This window comes from Lepisosteus platostomus, chromosome 6 (assembly GCF_059453375.1).
Source record: "Lepisosteus platostomus isolate fLepPlt1 chromosome 6, fLepPlt1.hap1, whole genome shotgun sequence".
NCBI classification, from domain to species: Eukaryota; Metazoa; Chordata; class Actinopteri; order Semionotiformes; family Lepisosteidae; genus Lepisosteus; species Lepisosteus platostomus.
In genome coordinates, this window is record NC_142616.1 from 40,171,270 (window position 1) to 40,198,846 (window position 27,577).

Genomic DNA, 27,577 nt, shown 5'->3' on the forward strand with positions numbered 1-27,577 from the left:
ATCGGTTTGAAAAATACTGTCTTTAACTCATAACACACTCAGTTACACATATTATCAAAAGTGAGTTTGAAACTTAATATTATATATTTTATACTTCAGTGAAATGTAATTTATAAGCAGCCTTTAGTCTAAATGCAAGAACATATAAATTATGTATTTTTTTACTGAAGAAGGATGTCTTCTTATACCTTATATTTACCCCACACTGGCATTAAAATAAGAAAAATAACACCCAGACTTAGTGTCTTTTTTTAAAACATTTATTGAGACCATCTCTAAATTAATTTAAATTAGAAAGCTAAAGAAAACATAAAATTCACCAATATTTCTGGGTGTCACAGAATTCGCAGTACAGAAAACAGAAAACAAAATCCAATTACTCCCTCCCCCCAACAAAACCCATGTAGTTTTTAAACCCCATAATAAATAATAACACAAATGGTCCAGTTCAAGTATTTCACCAGTATTAGCATTGCTTCACTTTTTTCTCTTTAATTATTCCCTGAATGTCTCACTTTGTATTTGTCAGTACCTTTGTTTATAAAAAATATGCAAGCAGAAGTTAAGCCACATACTGTACGTGCCTCTATTGAGTTCAAAATTTACAATAATGGTTGCAAAAAACAACTACATGTCTAAAACCCCATTGTAGTGTTTATAATGGGTATTTTCAACCTTAGGAATTCTGAGCTAGACATTAAAGAAAAAGATTGGAAACAAGGTGTTAATTATTTCCAAACTTACCTTTTTAAAATGAATTACTGGTTCAAAGTAGCAAATTTACAATTGCAAATGCTTGACCATTTTTAAAACAATTTGCAGTTTTACCTGAAATCCTGAGCAATCTAATGGACTGGCCTAATGTATTTGCCATTGCTTGTAAGTTTTCAAATCACTTTATCAAAACTTTTAAGGGTAAATTAAAGTTCATGCAAAGGCAAATTTATACCAGTTTTCAATTAAATACGTATCGCAGTTATATAAATGTTTCTAGAAAAAAATCTTTGATAGGCAGTCTAAGTAGTTCTATACTGCCAAGATATAGAAACTGCATAACATTGTTTAGGCAAATTTATCATTAGTTTTTGGTTTGCACACAAAACATCTTGCACATAAATAACTGGTAAAAAGGGACAGCATATTAGTTTGACATATCACAAAATCCTTGAAGTGTAGAATAATTTCATGTACATGTTTCCTTTGTGGAAATGTGCAGTAACTGCAGTATTTAAAAAAGGCACATCAGGCAAGTTCACTTTAATAAAAAGAAAGAGTCCATCTCATACACAGTGATACCATGATAATCCAATGATGAATGAAATGACTCTTGACAAACTCCTTCAGAAACAATATGAGTGCACTTCTCAGATGGTACATGAAAATCGTGATATCAATGGTAGGGAAGGCTATAGAGGGGGAGCATGGCAGCACAGTGGTAGCACAGTGGTTAGCCTAGCTGCCAGCACTGGGGCCCTGGTTTCAGTTCCACACCTGGGGTGCTATCTGTGTGGAGTTTATACGTTCTTCCAGTGTTCGTGTGGGTTTCCTCCAGGTGCTCCGGTTTCCTCCCAGTTTGCAGACATACTGGTAGGTTAATTGGCTTCTAGAAAAATTGGCCCTGGCGTGAGTGTGTGCGTATGTGTGTCTGTGTCTGTGTCCATCCTTCCAAGGGCATGGCGTCCTGTCCAAGGTGTACCCTGTCTTGCACCCGTTTCTGGCTGGGTGCAGTGTTAGAAAAACCAGTTAAAAAAAACAGATGGAATGGTACTGTATAGTCTGGACATCCCCAATTCATGATACTGTCATAAGACAAGAACAGGCTCATGCTTCTCCTTAATCACCTTCAGACAGCAGCTGCAATGGCCAGAACACTGCACAGCAACTTAGGAATCTATCCACACAGCAAGTTACTGTTCAGGGATACACTGACAGGTTACATGAACATGGAATTCATGTCGGACTGACTTTTGTGACTTATGTTCATGCCAGCTGTGAGATTTCTTAGAAGCCAATACGTCGTATGTGGATGCTTATAGTGTCTACCCTGCTCAAGGAATATTTCCCCCACGGCAGACCATTTGGTAATTTTGTTGTACATCTTCCTCCTCAACAATATTCCATTCTGTCAGTTTGTTTTTTGGTGCAGCAGTCTTGATTTTTCAACACTAAGAGACAGCCTTCCTTTCTGAAAAAAGCATGTTTAAATTAGCACAGTGGCAAATACTATTAGAAATGTGCCCTTACTACTTGTGGGACAAACTGTCCTGCACAGGAAGGAGTTAAATCAGGTACTGTATAATCAATGGCAAACTGAGCTCTTAGCTTAGTCTTTTGACAGTTGTCTTTTTTTTTAATGCATTCATAAGGTAATGGTTGAAAGCCCAGGCGTCAATTATAAAAGGGTGCCTGAATTAACAGCTACAAGAAAACTTTGTGATGAGCATATTTTAAACCTATTGTCTCAGATGCCAAGGGCAATTAAGTAGGTCTCAGATGCCAAGGGCATTATCTTAAATGATCATAAATCATGTTTGTCCTTTGGGACAAAAGTGTTTCTTGGGATTCATCTAGGTTACTTGTATCTAGCTATCAAATAAGACTTTGTTCCTGTCGTACTGAATGTATCACATTTGATTCAACATCTCATGACTCTTTCTTTCGATTCACTTCACTATTCCCTTCCTTATTTTCTAATTCACAAGTTATCAATTTTCTAATTAATATCAGAGGGTCTGCTTGGCTGAGAATTTTAATTTTGCCACTGAATATAGTACAATAGTCAGTTATTACTGTGATGAACCTGAGATATCCAACCATTCTGAAAACACTTCAGAAATGAAGAGTTAAACTGTATTTGATGACCTTCAATCAATTCCTAAGGGACAATAGGTTAGTTTGGCAGAGTGATTTTGTGGAAAATTGTCTATAATCATATGATTATTCCTGTTCTGACATTCATCTTTGTCATTTTAAACTTTTGCAGCAAATGCCAGGGTGAAAAGTAGAAGAGAACAACACTAAAAATCAAAGAAAAACAATCAAAGTTAAGTTAATTATGAAAATCTATTTTTTAAAATCTGTATTATTTACATATTTAATATCTAATTTTATGTATTGTGCTGTAGGCAATAAGAGTACATTTCTTTTACTCTAACTTCTTTAATAGAATCAAATGTTTTAAAATAATTGAGGATGACTGTTAAAAAATAAAAAATGACACAATCAATTTGCCAGATTAAACGGAAACTGCAGAACAAAGACTAAAGAGGTTCCTAAAAATGAGGATAAGCAACATATGAATAGCAAATGACTTGGACTATGACTATACCAATGTGACATAAAGTGCATTTTGTGTTAACTCCACAGGACATTGCTTTTTACTTCACACATAAAGTACAGATACAAGCCCTTACTGTAAAAAACTGTAAAAACAAGTAGAATGTGGTTTGTATGATAATATAAGATCCTGAAAATGAATAATAAAAATAGAATTATTTGTGGTCTTAGTTCTGCAGCTTCGTACATAGCATCTTGAGCGTCACATCATGTACAAAAGAACACTCTGGCGTAGGACTGACCACATCGCAATACCTTCTATAAAACCTACAGTGTTACTAAAACCCTGAGTTGATGTGGATGTTGATGAGATGTGTTCCTGCATTCTTTAGTTTGTCAGACCACTTCCCAGTGCCATAAACGACTACATTTCAATAAAGTCAGCACTCAGATAAAGAATCTGGCAGTTCAGTCTTCCCACAGGAATTTATAGTACTTTTGCATGGGATGTTTGCTGTTTTTTAGAGTACATAATATACTACTTCACATTAATGAGGATACACTGTCCGTTATCCCGACTCTTTACAAGATTTCCACTGCCTGTCTAATTCCGGAAGGTGGGATCAGCTTTTCATTTTTTGAAGGATTACATCCATCTGCTTTTAAGCCTTCCAGTAATCAATTCACAGCTCAACCTATCATCAACAGGGTTTATTCAGCTCCTTGCACTGCAGGACAATCCCAGCCTCCTCCGTGCTGGCTGTGTTCTTCTGGGAGCTTCTTAAGCTGTCTTCCGCCAACTGTGACAGATACTTCTGCAAGGAAAGCAAGAGGAACGTGAGACTTTTTCAAATCTGGAGGAAAGACCCTTTCTGAATCTGAGTTAAGGTACAGTCCTGACTAGTGAGAGTTGCACGGGGATGCAATGTGATTGGTTCGGACTCACTGGGGTGGACTGTAGCGTGGAGTTTGCATGTGCTAACATATTTTTCTCTGATTTCCTCCTGACCCCCAAAACATGCAGGGAAGGATGGCTTCTTGGCTTCTTTATATTATCCACACCAAGGTGTGATAGCTGTTTGGTCCCCAAGATAAAGGGTGCTGGATACAACATGTTTTTTCTCAAATTTGTCCAGAGTTTGTTCTAGTGCTTCTCTGTTCACTGCCCAAAATTAGGTACAGGCCTAATAGACTGAAATTTAATAACAAAAGAGCCGTAATGAATTTAAATTTATTAATATAATAGTGAAGATAGTGGGAGATCATTCTAGTTATCACAACCCAAAACCCTTCAGGATTTTACAGTACAACCTACCAACTATTAAGATAATGTTGGTACTCATTAGTCATAGTTATGTTATTTTTTCCCAGTATTAAAATATATTTTATCCACAGCATATGGCTGGGAATAAACATTTATTGGGACTGGCTTGCTGGGATAGGCTCCAGCTCCCCGGCGACCCTGTATCGGTCAAAGCAGATAGTAAATGGGTGGATATTGGGATTTAAGACTGGAATTTCGTATCACTGGTGAGGTAACCCAAACTAAATAAACTTAATTAATTGATGTTTACAGCAATATCATCAAAATCTCTTTCTAAAGTGCTAAAACTATCTTCATTACAATGTGTCAAATCATCCTTTCAAAATTATGTTAGGATGTGATTTTGAATATTTCATGTTTTCTAAAACAATTTCTCTAAATATTTACTCTGAAAAAGCTGCTTTGGTTCTAAAGTTACATTCATGCAGCAACAATAAAAAATCTCTTTTAATCACAAAAGTGTCTGTATTAATTAAGATCACACATCACACTGTGATGCAACAGGATGTCATAACTGTTAGCACTACCTCTTGGCTCTTGAGTCTTGGTTCTAGTCTTGACTGAATTGCCTTCTGTGTGGAGTTTGAGCTGTGACCATCAACTGAATAAACTGCTTCCTAATAGCTGATGGATCAACTTGGCCAATGCAAAAACACACTACAATAAATAAATGCAGTGTTTTTTCCAGGTGTTCAATGCCTTTTCTGACCATAACTAAAGAAAGGGACTTAGTCTCTTAAACACTATCTTGAATGTCTGTTTTGTTACAGACAGAACCCGCAAAAATGCAGGCAAACAACTTTTACACTTTTAACTTTTACGTCAAACATGTTTGAAGAAGCAGGTGTTTCCCTTGTGTCATTAACATGTACACTCCATATGAACAGAACTTTTTTCTCCAGTGGACTCAATTAAAGCCAACATCTTTCACCGGGACTAGCATTTTCCTCACACAGTACAAAGTACTTGTCCCTTGGTGAGGCTGTAACATGGAACATGTTGTTTGGATAAGAGGTTTGCCTTATTTTGATGGACAGCACAACTGCTTTTCAGCTTTTCACTCTGGAATTCAACCAAACAAATGTCAGGGAGTCTTTCCTTCCGAGGTTTTCAGCTGTGTCGGGACTTTAACTGGGGAAGTAATGCAGCCTGCGCACTAATGAGCAACTTAATACAGGCCAGAATCTGCAAGGCCCTGTTGCTCCTGGCCTGTAAGGAAGTTGTGCCTTGGGAAGCTGCACCCCATTGAGGATCTGCAAAGCCAGCTGAATGTGTTCTGTGACACCAGTTCAGTCCTGCGGTGTGGTGGTGGGGGGGTTGGGCAGAGGGTTCGTGACTCCATGTGCATTCTTCAAGTGCAAGAGATCACACTGCGGCACCCGGCGAGCCTCTCACCCACTGACTATCCAAGTCACACATGGGTCACGCCACATCTCTCCTTCCTTAACTATTTTCCACTTATTAGGGACACATTTCTTGCAGCCCTGAGGTAAATTAAGATGTATAATACAGCTAGAACTTCTTCACATCACAGATATGTCAACAGTTATTCTGAGTGTTTAGTGGCTAATGAGTGGAAGCCAAGAGCTGTTATTTCATCTCCTCAACTCAGCTAATTGGTCACTGAGTGACCTCTGTTCCCGTGCTTTGTTTCGGGATTGGTTAACCAGCAGTAGCTTTTGGGATTTTGTCCCTGCTAACATAATATTTATGATAAACTGCCTTGTCGTAGCTAATAAATGTTATTTCAAGAGGTAAATATTTTGTAATTGAGACCTTTGATATGTGTACACACATACAGTAAATTCGAAATGGTTGTTTCTCTTGTCCATGTTCAAACATCTTGACAGAATATCATTGTGGTGGTGAAGGACTTTTACATATGCGTACAGTATATATTATCGATATGGCTAATGAGTTAGTGCACCTGATTTCACTCCCCACATGTTACAGTAGTTTATCAATCCATCAAACTTCACATTTATGGTGCATTTATTTGTACTTTTGTAGCATACATTCCATTTATATTTTACTGTTTTAAAACTTTTTGACTTGTTCAGCGTGTTCTCACCTGGAGGTTCCTGTAGTGCACTGTGCTCCTGCAATGGGTGATCTTCGCCGTCTCCTCACTGGTGTAGAAGAGGCCACACAGCTTGCAATAAAACCCACTCCGTGGCACGACAAACTCTACCCCTGTACATGTTGAGAGACAAGTTAAAAGTAAAAAATAATGTTTTCTGTGCAACCCTAAGTCATAATTTAGTTAAACATCCCAATCAAACCAAATTACAACCCATTTCTTGGTATCAGCTTTTCCTTAACTAAATGACAGAGGCCTTGGGAAAGCAGAAATCCGCACTTATTACAAACATTTGGAACCTGCAATTGGTGGCTGGGTGGAGGTTTGACTTTGACTTTGATTTGAAATTTATAACAAAAGAGAACGTGAGGCTTCTGTATTTTGTGAGCTGGCTGCAGTACTACAAGAAGATGTCAATTACAGTTTTAAGGGCTATTTTCATTACATTAATAGTTGAAGATGTTCATAATATTACCAGGCTTTATTTGTAAGTATAAATTATTCACAGACAAAAAAGGGATTAAACAGTTGGGTCTGAGGCATAGAGATCACTCAATGGCATAACTGACTGCAAACATCTACCCTAATAGAATCAACTACACACAACACCAAACAAATCCCTAAAATAGTCAAGCTATCCCCAGTGCAGAGACTATCGTGTCTGTATACAGATATTAGCAGGATTAAATCACCGGTAATTTAACAGACAGCCTGTCAGTCTGCTACATGATGCTAAGCATCTTAAAATAGGTTCCTTTCACACCTAGTTCGTTTGGTGAGGACTATTTGCACTACAGCTCAGTTAAAACACGAGCTCGGCTCATTTCTGGCAGCTGGGAAAAAATCCCAGCACAGCTAGGTGTTGGAGTGTGCACAAAAAGAAAGGACTCACCTAAAGGGATGCTGTGTTCACCAAAAATGTTCTCTTGATCCCATTGTGGTGCTGATGGAACATTTTTAGGTTCTACTTCTGGGTGTCTGGGAGACTGGCTCTGAGTCTTAATAGCAACATCTACAGTAGTCAAGAAACCAAACACTTACTTCAATAAAATTTCCAAGGAAGTGTGGTAGAATTATTAAGTCAGATTTGTTTTGGCAAAATTAAAAACTATCACAATGAGTGTATGGGATTTGGACACTATTTCATCTGGCCTGTGAATGAAGGCTGCTCCAGGCTGTTTCAAATAGCAACCTTTCTACAAACTACTTTTAAATAAATCAGTATCAGTATAAATTTTTTATCTCAACATTCTTCTCTATAATTAATATTTTTTTAATCTGATAAACTTTAATATACTTCATGTCTTTTTATTTTGGCTTCATTTATTTCCTTATATCAAATATGGTTTTAAAGGAAAACCTAATAGCAGATATGTGAAAAAACAAGGCATTTCCTTTCAGAAAATGTATTACAAAACAAGAAATTAATCATTTCTTTTTTTTTTGGTGGGGAACTTACACTTCTGTGGAACTGGTTAAATGAATTAACAGTGAAAAAAGTTCAAGAGTAAACCAGAGAAACTGAAAAACTGTGAAAATCAAGTAAGTTGCTGCGTTAGCATGTGTAGGCTGCAAAGGAACAGGTAAAGGTTTCTTCCATGCTGAAAAGAAAAGAGACATTTCAGCTGTGGAGCCTTTTACAGGTGTGTTCAGGTGTGTCTTCAGGTGTGAAGCCTTTTTCCACACCTGAAGAAGGCTCCACAGCCAAAGTGTGGTGTCTCTTTTCAGCATGGAAAAATACCAGCATTGAGAAATTACAAACCCAATGTACTGTACGTACCACAACATAATAAGAGCAAGACATTGTTAATATGTGCTACAAGTGCTTGAGACTGAAGTGCCATGAGCTGAAAAATATTAAAATACCTTTTTTTTGTGCTTCCACATACTGTTCATCCTCACTTCCAGTCTCTTCAGTGGCAGCTTTTGCAATCGGCGTCACCTTTCCCCCCTTTTTACAGCTACTAAGAACATCTAAAGGCTTGTTGCCTTCATCGAGATCCTCAGGACTGAGAGACCTCTCCTCTGCTGCTGGCAGATCAGCCTCCCTTCTTTCCGAGTCTGTGCAGGAACACGCCTCCTTGAAAGCCGCCTGGAATTCCCTGCTCGGAAAATCCCCGAGTTCGGAGTGAGGCTCCATCGATATCTGACATTCAGGGTCAGAGGTAAGGGTGGGATCTTGAGGGCTTGTGTTGGAGATCTCCCTACAGGGAGATCTGTGCTCAGTGTGTTCCTCTGGTCTGACCTCTACCCTGCTGTCCTGTGCTGTGTGGCCTGTGTCACTGCCACTTTGGCCACCCTCCTCTGCTGGCTCTCCAGTGTCTCCAGTGTCTATGGTTGTGGAGACCTTCTCTGCCTTCTCTTCAGCCTGTGCCTCTTCAGCCTCCTGCAGCTCTAGGAGGTCAGGTTCAATGATGCAGTCCTCTGCTTCCCCCACCTCATCCACTGTGACCAGCTCTTCCATAGCCTGTGGGTACCAAGATTCTCCCTCTGTCTCATTCCCGCTCTCAGACTCCTCTGGCTGTTGTGAAAGAAGCACGCTGGTTAGTCACTGTCACTAGAAAAGTGAGAGGTATTATCACTGTTGAAAGTTTCAGTGCATTCCACAACGATAAAATTCTCTCTGATCATAAGATCTTATAAACATAATAATACCATTTAGCTCATTATTATGAAGGTAAGTCTTGCAATGAAGAGAATACTTGTAATGGCATTACTTTTTCAGAAGAACTATGGGAAACTTTTTTTTTAAAAAGGGGGTTGTGTACCTGAGTTTCTTTGCTTCTTTCATGATCAGATCCCTTCATTTCCTCACTTTTTGTGTTAGGAGATACTGACAGATCCTTGTACTTCTGCTGTCCCTGGAATGAAGAAGTACATTTTACAGAAGACAGAAATTATATCTAACACAATTTCTGTGAGTGCTGGTGTGGATGCTTCTGTGTTATCAAGTCCCTGAATGTGCCCACTGTTCCACACCATGTCAATTCAACTCTCACTTTCATCAGACATCCCCCAGTCTCAATACAGAATGGTACAGCTTCGCTACTGCTAAACCTACCAGAAATTGCATTTTTCATGTGACTTATGGGGCAGAGTGGTGCCACTGTGGCTAAGGAATCCTACTCCGTTGGGCCCCTGAGCAAGGCCCTTAACCCCAACTGCTCCAGGGGCACCTTATAAATGGCTGACCCTGCACTCTGACCCTAGGCTTCTCTCTCCCCGTCTGTGTGCCTGTGTGTCTCATGGAGAGCAAGCTGGGGTATGCAAAAAGACAAATTCCTAATGCAAGAAATTGTATATGGCTAATAAAGTGATCTTATCTCTTATCTTATGAGTGGCCCAAAATGTATGAAGCAGGATATAGTGTAGGGGAGCCAAACTCAAGGGTTTTCAGGTGTTTGTTCCAGCATTACATACTCGGTTAAAATCGCTGCCCTTTTGCCCTGAGCAGGACATTTTTTCCCTATGCTTCTTCCCTTGAAAACATTTAATGTTATTAGATTTTAAGAATTGAATGTCAACATTTTAGCCAATATTAAGGACTTTCATGATTTCAGACTAGGAATAACAAAGTTTTTTTTTACCTGGGTATCTGATACTTGTTCTTCCTTCTCTGTTGCCATCTTCTTGTGCAGCCTTTTACTCTGCCCCTTATCCGTGCTTGTCTGTCTCCTGTCCTCCGTTGACTTGGCGGCTATAGCATCCTCAGTTGCTTCGCTGAGCGAGTATCTCGGCCTGTAGCCCTCTTCGGGATCCCTCTTCTTCAACTTTGCTTCGTGGCGCTGGTGTGGGTGTCTGGGAGGCCTGTCAGATTTATGCCTGGGCTCTCTCTTGTAGAAGTCATCCTCTTTGCATCGGTACGAGGAGTAGGATGTGTTTTGTGGGCTGCTTCTTGGGTACCTCTCCCTGGTGGTCCTGGTGGGCTCTCCCCTCTCCTCCAGAGACCTGGGGCTCGCCCTGTCTGTCAGCTTCAGGTAGGGCTTCCTCCTCTCCTGCAGCCAGCTGTCTGCCCTGTCCTCATCCCCATTCCGCCAGAAGGCCTCCTCCCTCTCCTCCTCCCGGCGCACATGAGGGGACCAGTCCCAGGAGGCTCTCCTTTCACTCAGGCCATTGCTCCACTCTGCTCGGCTGGTACCCAGGGGGCTGTGTGTGGAGCTACAGGAAGTGAAACTGGGACTGTGGGAGTGGGGGCTCAGGGACCGGCTGATGGGGCTGCGGGACCTTGGCCTCTCTAGGGGATAACTGAGAACCCACAAAGCTCGTTACATGGTCATCCATTACTTACATTCCAGACAATATATGCTGCACTGAACTTAGATACTAAGCATCCGAACAATGCATCTCTGTGCCAGAATATGGGGTAACATTATAGTAGAGTATGCTATGGGTCTAGGATATGGCATAGTTTCTACTGCCTGTAGCTTTTCACCATTTGTGAAAACTTTTGTCTTGGTTCACCAAAATAATATTCTCCTCCAAAACCAAAAAACAGCTCCTTTAGTTTGTCAAAGCACCTAGTTTCCAGCACACATACAGTACCTGATCTCAATCCAGTCTACCACACCCATAATTATACTGTACGGTATATCATTAGCACAGGACTGCCATTAACAACAGCTGTGTTTAATTACCCCAGGACAACTTTAATTAATTTAGTTGTTTTTCTTTTTTGGAGAACAAAAGACAGCATTTATTTTAGTGAACCGAGACAGCAGGATATTTTTCTTTTTCCAACACAAAATGCGGAAATGCTACAGGGCATATCCTAGGCCCATAGTGGACTTCCTTATAACTTTATCCCATATTCTATCACACATTATATTCATTTGAATAGTTCTTTGAGCTTATTTGGAAAAGAAAAGAAATATAGATGCACAGTATGGTGGCACAGTGGTTAGCATTGCTGCCTTGCACTGCTGGGGGAAAAATGTGCCCTAGGTGTGAGTGTGTGTTTCTGTGTCTATGTGTGTGTGTCTGTCTTGAGATGTAATGTACACTCAAGCCTTTAACTATCTAGAGACAGACTGTTGTCCTGTCCAGAGTGTACCCTGCCTTGTGCCCACTTTTTGCCAGGATAGGCTCTGCCTGCTCTGCGACTAAAAGTTGTTAGAAACGGTTAGAAAATAGATGAATGAAAGACTTGAAGGCATTGGCTCGATGCTGTACTGCTGAATATTCACTTACAAGCTTCTATTACAGACATTTTAAAGAACAGTAATTAAATAAATTGATTACTTACCACTCAACATCCTGCATGCCATCTCTCTCTCTTTGTGAATGAATATCCTGAATAATTGACTCTACATCCTTCCCAGGTTTCTGTTAACACACAGATTAGTACTGCATTACCTTCTGAAGGAAGCACTTTGTTAAAAAAACAGAAACCTCTGCGACGAAGTCTGGGGGTTCACCTTGAGCTGTAGCTCCTTGTAACGCTTTGACATCCTGATGAGCAACTTTTCATCACTAATCGTGGCCGGGTTCTCTTGATAGTACTGCACCATGGCTTGGGCTGCTTCAACGTAAGCCATTTCCAAAAAGGCCTGATCAAAATAAAGAAAATCTATAAAAAAACTCCTCATGCAAAGTAAAATGGGCAATACAGCCTTTTAACAAAATGTGACAGCAGAATATTGGGTTGCATTAGTACATTGCATCTTCAAGAATTAATTAGGTGCCCCAAACTAAATAAACTTGTGTAAACAACTGAACTAACCAGCTTTTGTAATTGCCAACCACCTTTTGGTTTAATCATTCTTTATGTAAAGTGATTTATTGTATTAACATCTCAAAGGGCTGATCACTAATGTGTTGTAGTGTCCAGAAAAAGAAGAGCATTTGAAATGAGAAATGAGGAGAGAAAAAAGAAAAAATTACCAGATGTCAAAAATGAAGACTGGTTATCCTTCCATAAAAGTTACATCATTTTTAGCTTTCTTGGTCATTCTAATTTTAAACACTGCACAGGCAGTTGTGTGGTTCTGCTGAGCTGTGGTAACGAAAAGCTGACTGACAGCATGTGTGTCAGGCTTGGCACAATGGCCCGTACCTGGTGAGTAGACCGCATGAGAATGTAGTTGGTGACCTTCCCAAACGGAAGGCCTAGGTTGATGACATCATTTTCCGTACAGCTCCCTTCTGGTATATTACAGATATGAACGACTCGGCCAGGGCCAGACTTCCTCAGAGGGAACTAAGAGAGAAAGCACTTCTTGTTAAAGTTACAGAGCAACATTCAGACAGTGACAAGAAAAAGAAAACAGGATTGCACCTAGACCTGTCCTTACATCAGGGCAAGTTATGCATCAAACCTTTTGATCCACTATACTGAGGTGTTTTGACAGAGCCTCTTCATTGTTTTGATTTCATTATAAGGTAATACCTCCATTTTAACTGTTTCATTTAATCCAGCAACAGGTACAGTGTGATACACTCTGGATGGGATGCCAGTCCATTGAAGGCCACACACACATACGCACACTAGGGCCAATTTTCCCAATTAAAAAACACTCTATGCTGACAATGTAGCAATTAAAATTAGAATAGATTATAATTATCTCCCTGCAAATAAGGTGGACTCAAGTAGGCTCACATGTGAAACAGAAGGCAAGGTTTGAGATCACTTGGGCTGGGATTTACCAGTTTCTGCTAGTTGGAGGATATGATCTACTACAACACAGTGAGAAATAATTTCAATGTCCAAATACTCTGGAAATGCCTAATATTTACAAGATGTAATCATTTAATAAATTCCCCCCCTGTTTTTGGTTGAAACTCTGATAACAAATAGAAAATTTGCAACTATCAGCTATATTATCAACAACACAATTGCTGCCATTACCAAAAATAAGCATTGCAAGCAATAGCTGAAACCCATACTTTAGACTAATGAGCTCACTTCAGTTCTAAAACAGCAGAAAAAGTAAGCCATGTAGTTGCTTTCAACAATTTATTATACTCTTAAATAAACATAAAATATTTTAAGTGCTTATACCTAAAATATTTAAAAGACACAGACATTATTCATTGACTCTTCTAATCTCCCAAACAGAAATCTGTCTCACAGAAAGTCACAACATGGAACAACAACATAATTTTGATATATTTAATCTAAACTTGTGGTAACTGCTGCTTAACTACAGTACAGTTTGTCTAAGCATTGAGAATTAACAGTATTTGTTCTATTTTCTTTCTTCATTCTTATAAGCTAATGGAGAGGATGTACAGTAAAAAACTATACCCACTGTCACCACTGGTGATGTTTCCTTGTTTGATTTCCATTGGTGTTTCATGTACACCAGGCTGGGTGCTTGCACAACTTGAAGCCAAATTTGAATGAACAGGAAAATTAACCACATCAGTTACAACAAGCTCTGGATTTAGTTTCATAAATTACGGGGTGATGATGGTGAAACTCTTTGTGTTTTCAAATGGTAATATAGCCAGACCTCAAATCTGTCAGTTCAACAACAAAACGAGGATTATGTGGAAATTAAAAAGAATGAAAAAAAAAACAAAGGCGGCACATTTCTTTACAAAAATAGTTGTGTGTGTCTGAAATAAATTTTTCAGCCAAGTGTCATGTTGTGTTGGAGGAAACTATGAAACGTTAAATTCTGGCGGCATAGCAAAGGTAGTGGTAGGACAAAATGTGGCAACAGCCGTGGAATTTGGGCAATGAAAGAGCAGGCAAAGAGTTCGGTTATGGCTAACCCAATTTATGCGATGGGTGTGTTGGCATTTGTGATGCAGCAGGACTCTTCTTATTCTGGTAGAGTGTGCTAAGCCATAAGCCATCAACACCTTGACACATTAAACATTCTGAAGTATTCATGGAAATGTACCAAGCAGGCACTTTACGTAGTGATGACAAGTATTTTATTGGCAGACACATCTGGCTGCAGGGTCTCTCTCTCTGACACTGTTCCCTGCCTACCTCTGTGAAGCACTCTCAGACACAACACGGCTCTGCAGGGTCTGTTAGCCCTTGTCCACCCGCACCCTGACTTACCTTGAAATTGTGGATGCATGACCAAAACACACTAGTTTAACTTTTAGAACAGCAACTTTGGAAAACAGACATGCGATATGGCCCCCTTGACACAATTATTAGGACAACAATAATAACCGCGAGGCTTGTGATTGCTGACATGAAGCAGCTACTGTAATTTGGGAGTTCCTCATGGGTGCGGTGTTTTTTTCCTTGGGATTCCTATGAGGACTTTTCTTTTGGACCAAAACATCTTGGAAAGTGATGGTGAAACTCCCTTACAAAGACAAAGAATGAAATAAGAAAGGATGTGTTGGGGATGGGTGAAATTACATTATGTTCATCAAAATCAACCTATACAGTAGTTTACATTTGAGCTGTCTGGAAGGAGGAATGGAATTCATGTTGTTCTTTAACTACAGGTAATCTTTTACTCATTCTTCTTGTTTATCATTATGCACGGTTGCAATAGTCGAATACCTTAAATATGATGCATCAACTCGACTGAGACCCTCACCAGGAAATGCAGAGTGAAAATTGCTGGAAAGATATCAATTTAGTAACTAAGTTATCTTCAGAGATGTATACTCAATTTCAAAACCAATCCAATATATTCCACCCTACTTCCCAACGCTTTCAGCAAGCTTACAGTCATATTCCACTTTTAAATATGTCAGGTGAAAATAACTAAACAGTTCATTCAGCTTCTACTTTTAGATGCCTGAGGGACACAGCCTAGGATTTCCACATTAAAGAATGCCACATTCAAACGGAACCTGTTTGAAAGAAATCTACTAATAAGGCTAATAAAGTGATCTTATCTTATTAAAAAAAAAGAGGGGCGAAGCGGTAGCACTGTGGCCAAGGATCTGCGCCTGTGGCTGGAAGGTTGTCAGTTTGAATACCCTTCTCCGTTGGGCCCTGAGCAAGGCTCTTAACCCCAACTGCTCCAGGGGCACTGTACAATGGCTGACCCTGTGTTCTCACCCCAAGCTTCTCTCCCTGTCTGTGTCTCATGGAGAGCAAGCTGGGGTATGCGAAAAGACAAATTCCTAATGCAAGAAACTGTATGTTGCCAATAAAGTGATCTTATTTTATCTCTTATCTAATAGAAGTTTTGACCAGAAAGTTTTTAGTGCATCAAACACATCAGAGTATAAACAAATGTTTCTTTGCAGTCACCACAGAATTTCCACTCCAATAATAGTTTTTTTAAAAATTACTTCAAATTCATACCACTTTATGTCTCTGGGTTTCTGCGGTTTGCTAAACTTCATCCATAACAAAGTTTTGAATCTTTGTATCATAAATATCATTAAATACACAAAATGAGCCACAATGTGAATGCAAATCTCAGTTAACATTCTTCATGACTCACAGTCCATTCAAAATGGAAAAACAGTATTTCAGCAACAAAAGGGACATCTGCCCCAGCAACATCCCTGAAGTACAGCCATAACTGCACGTGACATCAAGCCAAAGAAAACCATTGACTGATCTTTTACCTCTTGAAAAGCCCAATTCCAGCTACCAGTACTCTATACTCCACTGGTTCTTTTTTGTTCAACCTCTTCCGTTCCAGAACAACCTGCCAGCCAACAAAGTATTAGCAGGGAATGTGCCTTCAAACAGAGCTGTCTTAAATGTGTTGCTGCTTCAGTGTCTACTTTTATGTGTTATATACTGCTCAAATCTATAAATACGTATCCCTGCAAAGCAAACACACAACCCAGTGACATGACAGCGATAATAAGGGTCATCCCTCTTGGATATGAAAATGTTAGCTGACTCCAGAAGACATCCTGTTCCCTTTGTCGCTAATCCTGTTGGATTACCAAGTATAGCAACCCTGGCTGATCCCTAACCCTCTTCATATGAGAACCTAATCATGCTGTGCCACGTTAAGGTAAAACTGGCTCACCCAATGGACAGCTGACAAGGTGAAAGAATGGATACATATCATCACTTAATAACGTGTCTCTGAGTCTCTGGGAAGGTGGTTTGCTTGCCTTGCCTCTGAGCCCAATGAGTCACTCACCTGCAGACACAGCTACAAATTGAAAACTGTAGATTTAAAAGTCTGAAACCTAACTCAGTAGGGAATTATATATAAAACAATTGAAACAGGGTATTCACTGACTCCAGGATGAAGCCCTGAAACATTATTCTTTTGGTTGGGTTTGGAAAACCTACAGAAGCGAGGAGAATTTTTTTCCCAGAGACTCAATTTTGACAGACTTTCACTTCATGATCTTTGCACTGAGTATCAAAGATTATGTAACTCAAACATATAGTTCAGGCCAGAGCAGACCAAATGCATTGTACTATTATTTCTCAGAGAAGATAGTGGTGACTGTTGCTTTCTACACAGGCATATTAATAGGAATAATTTTAAATTGTGCACATGAGCTATAAAAATACATACAGTACTTATGCTAACACATAAGTAGATTAACTTATTTTTCCCTCATACATTAGTACATAAACCTTCAAGCTTTCATTATACGTACTATCGAAAAAACTATACTTTGGCATGTCTTGGAGGTTTTTGGCTCAAAGAGTTTATGTAAAAATGTGTAAATAGCACAGTTTAACACATTACACAAAGGGCAGAGCGGTGGCTCTGTGGCTAAGGAACTGCACCTGTGGCTGGAAGGTTCCCAGTTCAAATACTATGGCTGGCAGAGGAATCCTACTCCGTTGGACCCCTGAGCAAGGCCCTTAACCCCAGCTGCTCCAGGGGTGCCATATAAATGGCTGACTCTGCACTCTGACCCCAAGCTTCTCTCTCCCCGTCTGTGTGCCTGTGTGTCTCATCAAGAGCAAGCTGGGGTATGTGAAAAGACAAATTCCTAATTCAAGAAATTGTATATGGCCAATAAAGTGAAAGTGATCTTTAGCTTTGTCTTCACTGGGCAAGTGCTGGGCAGGCAATTCAGGACCATCTGATCCATAATCTTTGTTAAAGTTGACAGAACTGGGAGAGCTTGTTCAATTCCAGAAATGGCAAAATAAAAAGGCAAACTCTGGACAATTCATTCCATTTTATTTTGAGCCACACCATGGAAATGTTCGAGCATTTGACTTCAGGAAAAATGCAGAAAAACTGGAAAATTAACATTGAATTTGATCTCCTCACAGGCTATGAATCAGTTCCCATTTATCATTGTCATCTTGCTGACTCCAGGTTAGCAAAGAGACCACACCATCAGGCGGTATACACAGTCTGATGTGTTTACAGTTGGAACATCTGGTTTGATGTCAGGATGGAGAATAAGGCCCAAGCCATTGTTAAGTTGGGGAGGTGGGAGAAGGGCAGGGATCTGTGATTTATCTTGTGCAATACAACATTGTTTTTTTTTTATTTCTCAGGTACAGTATTTAACAGGACTTGTTTGTCTGATTTTACAATGGCTCTCCAATGTCAGTAGCAATGTAACACTGGCACTGTGGAAGTTTAACAAGTTCAACAAGGTGGAACAGCTCAAGAGAGAAAAGGCAACAGCTAACCATCCACATAAACCATCTGAACATAAACTAGCAATCATAAACTATCGAGTTTACTTTCTAGATATCTACTTTGACATGCTAATTTAAAGTGGGCTACATTTTAATACCACCAAACTGTCTTAAACATACTGCTCACATGCTCCAAGAGAAAAGTAAGAATTGGCAATAGTTGAACACTATTCTGTCCTGTCCTTTATTAACAAATATACCATAATAACTTGATAATGTATCATAATACATGTTCAGGACCATGTTATCTTGAATATATAACTTCTGTGACCAATATAACATTACACTGACAACGTCCAAGCTAAACAGGTGTTTGTGAATCTAACCCTAATGAACTGCACTGCCTGGCCATGTGTCTGCTTGCTGAAGCTATGAAATAACAGCTGTAGGGCAACAAATGGAGAAACAGAACCAACTAACATGTAAATAAATACATCTGAGAAAAAAAAAACTAGGCAAGAGAATATATTCATCCACATATATAAGACAAATATGAACAAATGCCACTGAGCTACTTGTGGTGAAGCTTTGAAACGGGAGTACTGATCTTCCTAACTGCCTGGGTGTTATGTCTTTATTTTATTGCTTTTGGCCTGAGACCCAACTCTAATCATATCAGATATAAAAGTGATAATTTTATTACCAGCTTCACACCAGAGCAAATGTCTAGCAGGAATATCCAGGAAAGGTCAGAGCACACCCAACTCAATAAACAGAGTATAACAGACTGTTTATCTATTAGACACATTACAGACAAGTTCAGGAATCAGTCTTTGTTTGGTTGCCTAATGAAACTGATCCAGGGGAGAACTTACTTGAAATTGCAGCCAAGCGTTCTTAAAATATTACAGGGCTGAAATGTCTGTTATGAATTCCTGGTTAATAGATGTGCTTATTGCAGTTAACACTGTGACAGACACTGTGACCTTCAGTCAGGTGTTTGTCCTACCAAACACACAATACCTAGAACCATACTCTCCATGAGCTGCATGCTGCTATTTTAATAAATGTACACAAAGTATACAAGTAATACACTTGAGACATTTGCTGCAATATGTTTGCATGTTATCAAGCTTCTTATAACACCACCAACTCTCCCAGGCCAATTGTGAAAATACAGGAGCAGTAGCTAGAGGTCATAGAAATGCCAACCCTTTTAATTGAAGCTACCCTGCAAACTGCCCAAACCATGAGATGAATATGTCAGGGTTTTCAATTTAAAAAAAACAGGACCTGCTGGCTTTCAGTCAGAGATGGCGACTGCTGATTAATTTATTCTTAATCTGCATGATTTCTCAGCACTATCTATGAGTCTGGAAAGTGCCCACTTCATCAGAATGTGGGACCCAAACTGAAATATAATCTTTTCCATACCAGCAGATAACAGCACGTTTTAATCACAATCCTACTGGTGTTTTATTATTGCCAACATTCTTGATTCTTTTTTAATTAAACAACTTTTCTGCAGCTGTGTTTGATGGTTTCCTGAATGCCATCTTCAAGTGCTTCACTTCTTTTTAAAACAATTTTACTTATCCGTCATGATGTTCTAATGGGCAATAACTGTTCTAAACTAAACATATATTTAAGTATGAACAACAAGTGTTTTACACATTTGGTGAACTAGCCATTATTACACAACTACACTGTTTCAAAATTAAATTTTTCACATGTTCTGTATATTTTCCTTAAATTATTACAGTTTGTTTAAGTGTCAGAAAATGGGGTCTGATTTCAGTTACAGTACTTTCCTGTTCTTGTTTAAGATTGTTTTGTTGTTCTCATTAAATTGTTTACAAAAATATCTGGTAAACACAGGTTTCCATCTGTAACATGGCAATTGGGATGCAGTTTATGTTCTGTTTATGTACAGTATATACAGGCTTTTTGGTGATGTCATGTGATAAATAAAAGCATATCTGTCTTTACTATGTCAGCAACTCCAGAGCTCAGCATTATAATTTTAACTAAGGGCCAGACGAACTGGCCAATTGGATGTTTCCTTTCTGTGCTCCTTACATGCAATGCCATCTCCTACCAGCGGAAGGCACTGTTACCATACTTCCATTCTGTCACTCTGACTACCTCACGTGCAGGAAGGCGAATTACAGCACATCCTCCCACATTTAAACTACGCTAGTTTTCTCTAAATGGGAAATGAAGCTTCCAACTTCCCAAAATAAAAAAGAAAACTTTAGATATATTTTGTTATATTTATGTTTAATTACTATAACATGTACAAAACAAAAAATCAAAACTGATTCATAAAGAAATAAAAGAAGTAGACAAAGTATTCAAGAAATACCAAAATAAGGGACAGTTTCAATCCTTAAAGTTGAAAGACAAGAACACAACTGCAATATTTCTAGGAAGATACAGGCACTTTGTTTTCTTTGTCAGACACACACATATTGGAAACTCCAACCATTTGTGCTTGCTGTACTGTATGTCTTAGTTTGATCAGTCTCTTTTCCTGCTATACAACAGGTCCCAAGGGAAAATTTGTATAGCTGTTTTTTGCAACATAATACGTAAATAATCTGCATAATCAGAATCGCAAACAGTGGATTGCAAACAAAGATAGCACAGTGGTGCAGTGTTTAGCATGGCTGCTTCTCAGCACTGGGGCCCTGGGCTCAATTCAAGACCTGGGGTGCTGTCTGTGTGGAGTTTGTATGGGTTTTCTCGCAGTCCAAACGTCCAAAAACCAGGGGGTTAATTGGTTTCTAGGAAAAGCGTGTCAGTGTCTGAATGTGCCCCGCGGTGGACTGGTGTCCAGTCCAGCATGTGCCTGTTGCTTGTTGGAATAAGATTCGGCTCCCCATGACGCAGAATTGGAAGTAGTTAGACAAACGGATAGAAGAAGGTTTTGAGAAAAAGATACACTTGACCATAGGTTTCTTTTCATCCTTCATGCTTTTTTCACCTCTGAATTCCAAATATATCAGAAACACAAGAATCATTTGATAAATTCAGTATTAACTACACCATCAACCTTAACGGAAGCCAGAAAACAAATCTACAACAATTCCAAAGACTTTCAATGCTATCTTAATTTCCATTTACGGGGATGAATGAATTAGACAACGCAGATTATAATAACATTTTTATTACAAACTACATTCAGTAATTCATTCATCTCACTAAGTGGTATTGAAATGTATGTGGTATTTATACAGTATGTATATTTATTTAAATAAATAGGTTAATTTGAAACAAGATACAATATTGTTTTTTTCTTTAGCTTTTTTTAATGCTTTTGAGTTACACATGTAGCAATATATTTACTGTGAAGGGCAATTTTATGGTTGTAGTATTGATAAAGACAGAGGGTACCCGAATTGATGTATAGTATGAGACTATATCTGAATGCCAAAAAATAACCAAAGGATTACACAGGTCTGACATTGAATTCTATTACCACCGCACACAGGCTGCGCTGAGGAAGGAAAGATTAAAGCAATGTGTCTGAGGAGAGAACCGTCCACAGATAACTGACTGCTGCCTGGCCCTTCCAGAAGGATTCCTGTCTGTTTATTCAAAGTCAGCTCCCTATTGGTAGAAGAAGATGCTGACTGCAGGTTTCAGTCAGTCACACACTCCACACCTAATCCCAAGTGACTCAGTTAAGTCTGTTTGTCCAGAGAAGGGCTGGTCATCCACTGATCACATTACTGCCCTGCAGCTTGAAACTTAACTCCTGAGCTGCCAAACTCTCAGAGTTATATGCAGTGTAAGCTGTCTGAAAGTTAAAGGTCCAGTTAAAAAAGTTACCTTATCTTCTCTTGCCAGATTTTTACAAGCACAGTCTTTATGTTCCTATGTTCTTGCAGTTCTGGTGTCTTTCAGGTTGTATGCAGTGTGGTATGGGGCAGGCACTTAGTTTCTCAGTTCTTTATTTTCCTATATTTGACTTCTTTAGTCACTTGTGGAAGATTCTTTCCAAAGAGAGATGTATGTGGCAAAGCGAGACAGCAGTGTACAAAGCTTCTGAAGGCTGTGGAATGACTTTAATACATTTGAGAGACTAACACCCTACTGTTGTTTTATGTATTCCTGAAATTCCCTATCCAATAATTTAATGGTTGTTTTAATTTCTGCACCCAAAGATATAAATCTGGGGTGATGGTGAACTATGACCACTATTTATCTCCGGGAATCCAGGACCATCATAACAAACCAGAGGGAGGCACCGTAACTTGGGAATGTGAATCATAAAAACGTCTCCTTACTACAAATCACTCAGTGCAACAGCATCTCGGCATGCTAGGAACTGCAGTAGTGTGAACAGAAAAGCTGTTGTCAGTTCTGCGTAAGATGGAATTTTTATGATACAGATTCCAGGAAGTGCAATATAATCCTTGTTTTTTTAGCACGTTCTTGAGTCACTGCAGAAATCGTATGTTAATTGAATTGTGTTATGTTTGTTTGTTGCATTTGCGCAATTACTGCACAAAGTGCTCAGGTGCCTGCTTGGCACTCAGAAGGAGACTGATATTACAGTCTGTGCTGGCCTGCAAAAGTTTGTGTGTTTGTGTCTGTAGAAAATAAACTGGTTCTGTTTATGTTTTTAACATTTATGTGCCATGCTTTTCTATACACAACAATTCTGTTACAGGCAGTGCTGTTCTCTGTAGGCATTTCAGGATAAGCTTACTTAGAAGTAACAAAACTCTGCCTCAAAAATGCAAATAGACTAGTAATAAGATAAAAATACAAAGAACATCAACAACTGTTTCCATTTTCTCTGAGTTTTGAACAATGTTTTGCTCCTCGGGTACTTCCACCTAAATTAAACTTTTTCACATCCACTGACACAAACAGGTAAAACAGTTTCAGAATCTTGTCTATTGCAGTAACAATAAATACACAGCACCCACCAACGCAATCAACAATTAATTTTACCCATTCAGCTATACAACCCTTTTAAAACGAATGGGGAACAAGTACTGTAGCATGACAATTGCATTCTGGGAGAGCATAATGTTATCCTTGCAGTAAACAGGTTTTTTTTTTACTGAGCATATGCTGCACAAGCAGGTGGACTTTTACTGGAGCTAATATTAGTGCATGTATACAAAGTTTGCACTTTGGTGTTGAAAGGACTCATAAATTACATTGACCAAATGGATGTACGCAGGATTTAAAGATCTTCTAGTTCGTAACATCTAATGTTCAACATGCAGTTGACGTGCTGTTTTGCTATATTTACAAATACAAGCACTAGTTAACAGAACAGAGATTCAATGTAATGGGGCCTATACAAGTAGCAGGGATGCATTTTTATGACTGTCCTTAATTTCAAAGGGTGTCCTTAGGTAGTGGGAGGTTAAAACCCAACTCAATCTTCCTGAAGGACTCACATTGGCTCAAAACATTTGTTAAGGGTCACCTTCACCCTTGTGTGCATTTCAAATTTAACTCTTTCTCAAGTATCATAAATCAGACCCTTTAAATTCACAATAATCATTTTGTCTTTCAGAAGCTTTATTTGATCGATTAAGAGATTAGGAACTCTGAGCTATTCTAAAAATATTTAGAGCGGATGTGGATATTGCCATAGGAGCTGGATTTCGGGAATGCTAGTTCGTGCATTTCATATAGAATATTTCACAGAGCACATAATGGCTCTGTGAGATCTGAGCTGATACAAATGGACATTTTGTTATATTATAGACACCTCAGAACAATGTTCCACTGACCTGTGACCCTGACTGAGGCGAAGAAAATCCAGGGCCTGCCAGAGGTTGTGCTCTCATTGCTGCAGTAGTTAAATAAGTAGAGTTGGGTCCCAAGGTAACATCTATTTCAATTTAAAAAACAAGTAAAATTATAACAACGACATTAGACTGCCAATCTTCGCTAATAACTAAAATGAGTAATAAGCCACCTCCCTGAGCTACCATAAACTTTCTGTGCCTATTATAAATTCATATTTTAATACTTTAATACATTTGTAATATTAAAAACTGCAGCAAATGTTTGTTAGCATAGAAACCATGAGAAACACATATCAGTTTAAAATACTGCTTGTACAAAAAGGCCCATAAATTATAAATATTAAAGTTATTTTTTCTAATAATTATTGGTCTGACACTTTCTAACCAAAGTAACCTACAATATATCTGTTCCCATTTATAGAGCTGGGAAAATGTGAATGAAGTATTTTACTTAAGAGTACAATAGCAATGCTCCACTAAGGATATAATTACAAGATTAAAGCCCCAGTCACTACTATGCACTGCTGCCACCCTAACTGATTAAAAAGATAGTTTCTGTAAAAAATGAGTTCATTATAGACAGCAGCTATTGGAAAGTCAACTATAAAGGATTTAATTCTTTCTGTTAAGTTAAATGAAGTTGTAGAGGATGTCAGTATATTTTAGGAACATAATTAGCATCAACAAAGATGCTAATGTAAAGATGAAAGAGTAATTTCATTTATTTAGACAGTTATTTATATATACCCTTAGTATTTAGATATAAATAGAACACTAGCATTACATAGCTTTAAAGCCTGTTGAGCCTTAACAGCTTTTCAAATGAAGCTCTCCAACTCTAAAAATAAACCCCATTACTGAACGTGTTTTATTTCTAGCCTCTTAAAACATGTGGCTTTAAATAATTTTTACCTTGGTTTGAAGCAGATGAAAAAGTCATGGTGGTGTTTGTTGAGGAGTTTAGACATACGTCCGGAACCTTTGGAAAATGAGCAGGTCCAATGGCAGGACTGAGAAACAGAGAAGGCAGGTGAGCAAGTATTGTCAGAATGCAGGAAAGCGGCAAGTGCTCATACATCTTCAGTAGCCACTAATATTAAAATCAATCACACTACTGTACATGCTGAAAAAACAGAGCCATAGAAATTAGAGCTCCATAGTAAAGAAAGCACTGGTCTCTTAGAAAGTAAGTACTTTGGACCTGGAAAAAGAGTATTCTTATGTTGCAAAGAACCAAGACTTCCAGTAATGAAATGAAATATATAATTTGGTACTTTAATATGACATTCTTTCACTATCAAATACACAACATTTGCTTCCCTTTCCATTTTCTCTAGATCTATAGTACAAATTAATGATTATTTACTAACAAGCAGGAAGAGACTGACTCATGAAAAGTGCACTATAAATAAAATGTATTATATCATAATATAATCATATTATAATAGTATATCATATACTAACATTACATTAATATATTATAATAAAATATTATTTATTATTTTTATTATTGTTGTTGTTGTTATTTTAGTATGTAATGTTTGTTTTGATGTACTCACCATTCTGAGAAAAGAGCACGGTTCTGCAGATGTAACTCCCCCTTGACATGTTGGTCCCAGTCCTGTAATTGTTCATGGACAGATGACGTCAGTATGAAATTATCAAACGTTATGACAAGACTAACATGCAATAACCCCAAGGACAAAGTTCTGTAAATAAAGAAATACTTTATAAAATGCATCCTGTCAGAAACCACATGTTATTTGAAAGAAAATGACAGAATCCTTTGAGTTCAAATGCACTGTGTGTTCTTTCCAAAAGAACCTAGAAATTATAGCACTTTATTTTTGTTCCTTAAAACTCATCACATTTTTTTGCATAGTTCTTCTATGGTATTTATGCATTGTTGCATCAATAGCTATTTCCTTGGTGAATAACTGTTTTCATTAAGACGGCTCTGACCAAAATAAAAAACAACAACATTGGCCATAAGGAAGTGCAGCTAGGAAACAAGCAAGTGAGGCACAGGACCCTGAAGCCCCTAAAAACTGAGAAAAAGCTGCACAAGCTGTGATTACACTCCCTCTCATGAGGAATCTTTTTCTCACGTTTACCCAGCAGGGAACTTTTCAGAAATAATAGTTTCTGCAGTAGTAGACCATTCAATAGGCCAAACAATGCAAGACCAACCAAATCTAACCGAATAATGAAGAAGAAAAATACAGTGATACTGCTGTCACTAAATTATGAAGACTAGAGAACATCTTTTATGTGCTGTTCTCCAGCGCTGTAAATTGAATAACCGCTGAGATGATGTGACCGTTTTGCTGGTGTAATAACCCTGGGCTAGAGCTGCTGCTACCAGCCACTTTCTTGTACTTGAATTTGTTTGTGATCCATCCATGATGGTGGGGATGAGGAATAGGGTTGATTCTTTACCTTCTGTTTCCCCAATTAAGAAAGAATTTGATTTTCCTGAACTAGCAAAAAAGGCTGTTTTTAAATGGAGATCAAGGCTAAGTTTCGTCAGATTAGTCAGAATTACACCCATTTTTCCATGGATACTGATAATCAGACTTAAACCTCTCACCCTTTGTATGCTTTGCTTTTTCTTAAGACTGTCGAAGTTTCATAGTGTGGTTTTAAGTGTAGTTCTTGTTTTACAATACACATGGGGCGCTGAGAAATTCAACAAGCTGATGTTGTCTATTATATATTCAGAATTTTTTGTTCAACTTGGAATAGTGGGATTTTCTATCTCTATTATTTGTCTCATTTTAAGGGAGATTGTCTACTTTGAATTTTTTGACAGTTGTTGTAGTGGAGACTTTGAATATTAGTTATTTGGAATGAAAGCTGGGGAGGGAATGTGGAATAAGGCTTAGGATATCAAGTCAAACACTTATTTTTCATTAGCAGATGCTCTGTATGTTTTATTCATTACTGACATTATTTATTCCTGTTTGACAGCAGATTTGGTCTCCGATATCCATGACTAATGTTTCTATTTCATCCTAGAGTGCATGTGGGGTCATTTCTCCTTCTAAACCTGTTAGCTCTTAAAAACAGTTATGAAGGAAAAAAAGTATGATGCCATCCATTTGAAACAAAAAGATATCATCAGGGATGCCCCCTTTAAGCCCTCTTGTTTTCCCCAAACTGGGTTCAACTACTGTAACTCAAGTTCTCATTCACCTATTTTCCACACTTACTGTACATTCCTTACAGGTAATCCCCCTATCTGTTTGCCACCTTGGAGAAACAAATTGATTCACATTTTATTTTATATTTTTAATTTAGATGGTGTTCACTGATTCTATGCCATGCAATCCCAAGACAAGTTGACTGGACGCTTTTTTACAGTATGTCTCTATTTTGCTCTGCATGGCTATGGAACCTGTGGGGGATGTTGTCCATTCATCCAGTGTATAATCTGCTACATTTCAGAGGCAAATCAAAGGGATTGGTTTCCTCTACGTATGTTTATATTGCTCTACTACAATGCTCAATCAAGCCTTTAGCAGCTGTCACTATTTACAACAGGAATGTTGAGTGTAACAAAACTGACATTTCATAAAGCTCCTTTTGAGATAATTTAAAGTTGGGTTCCAATGTGATCCACTTAAATATTCCACAAAGAATGTACTTGATCAAACATTATTGCA

General features: G+C 38.4%; 1 protein-coding gene across 5 annotated transcripts in view; it reads right to left on the reverse strand.

The window, feature by feature from the left end:
• Positions 1-242: 242 nt before the first annotated feature.
• rbm20 (RNA binding motif protein 20) overlaps positions 243-27,577 on the reverse strand; it is an 89,951-nt gene continuing 62,616 nt past the window's right edge. For all 5 annotated transcript variants that reach the window (XM_088635840.1, XM_088635838.1, XM_088635841.1 and 2 more), the window contains exons 3-14: positions 25,472-25,533; positions 24,825-24,922; positions 23,895-23,995; positions 12,733-12,876; positions 12,095-12,226; positions 11,923-12,002; positions 10,268-10,925; positions 9,449-9,541; positions 8,547-9,201; positions 7,573-7,692; positions 6,672-6,793; positions 243-4,091 (exon numbers count right to left, since the gene is read on the reverse strand). In XM_088635840.1, the coding sequence (XP_088491966.1) occupies positions 3,978-4,091; positions 6,672-6,793; positions 7,573-7,692; positions 8,547-9,201; positions 9,449-9,541; positions 10,268-10,925; positions 11,923-12,002; positions 12,095-12,226; positions 12,733-12,876; positions 23,895-23,995; positions 24,825-24,922; positions 25,472-25,533 (2,379 nt within the window). In that variant the 3' untranslated portion in view covers positions 243-3,977. The remainder of the gene's footprint in view (positions 4,092-6,671; positions 6,794-7,572; positions 7,693-8,546; positions 9,202-9,448; positions 9,542-10,267; positions 10,926-11,922; positions 12,003-12,094; positions 12,227-12,732; positions 12,877-23,894; positions 23,996-24,824; positions 24,923-25,471; positions 25,534-27,577) is intronic.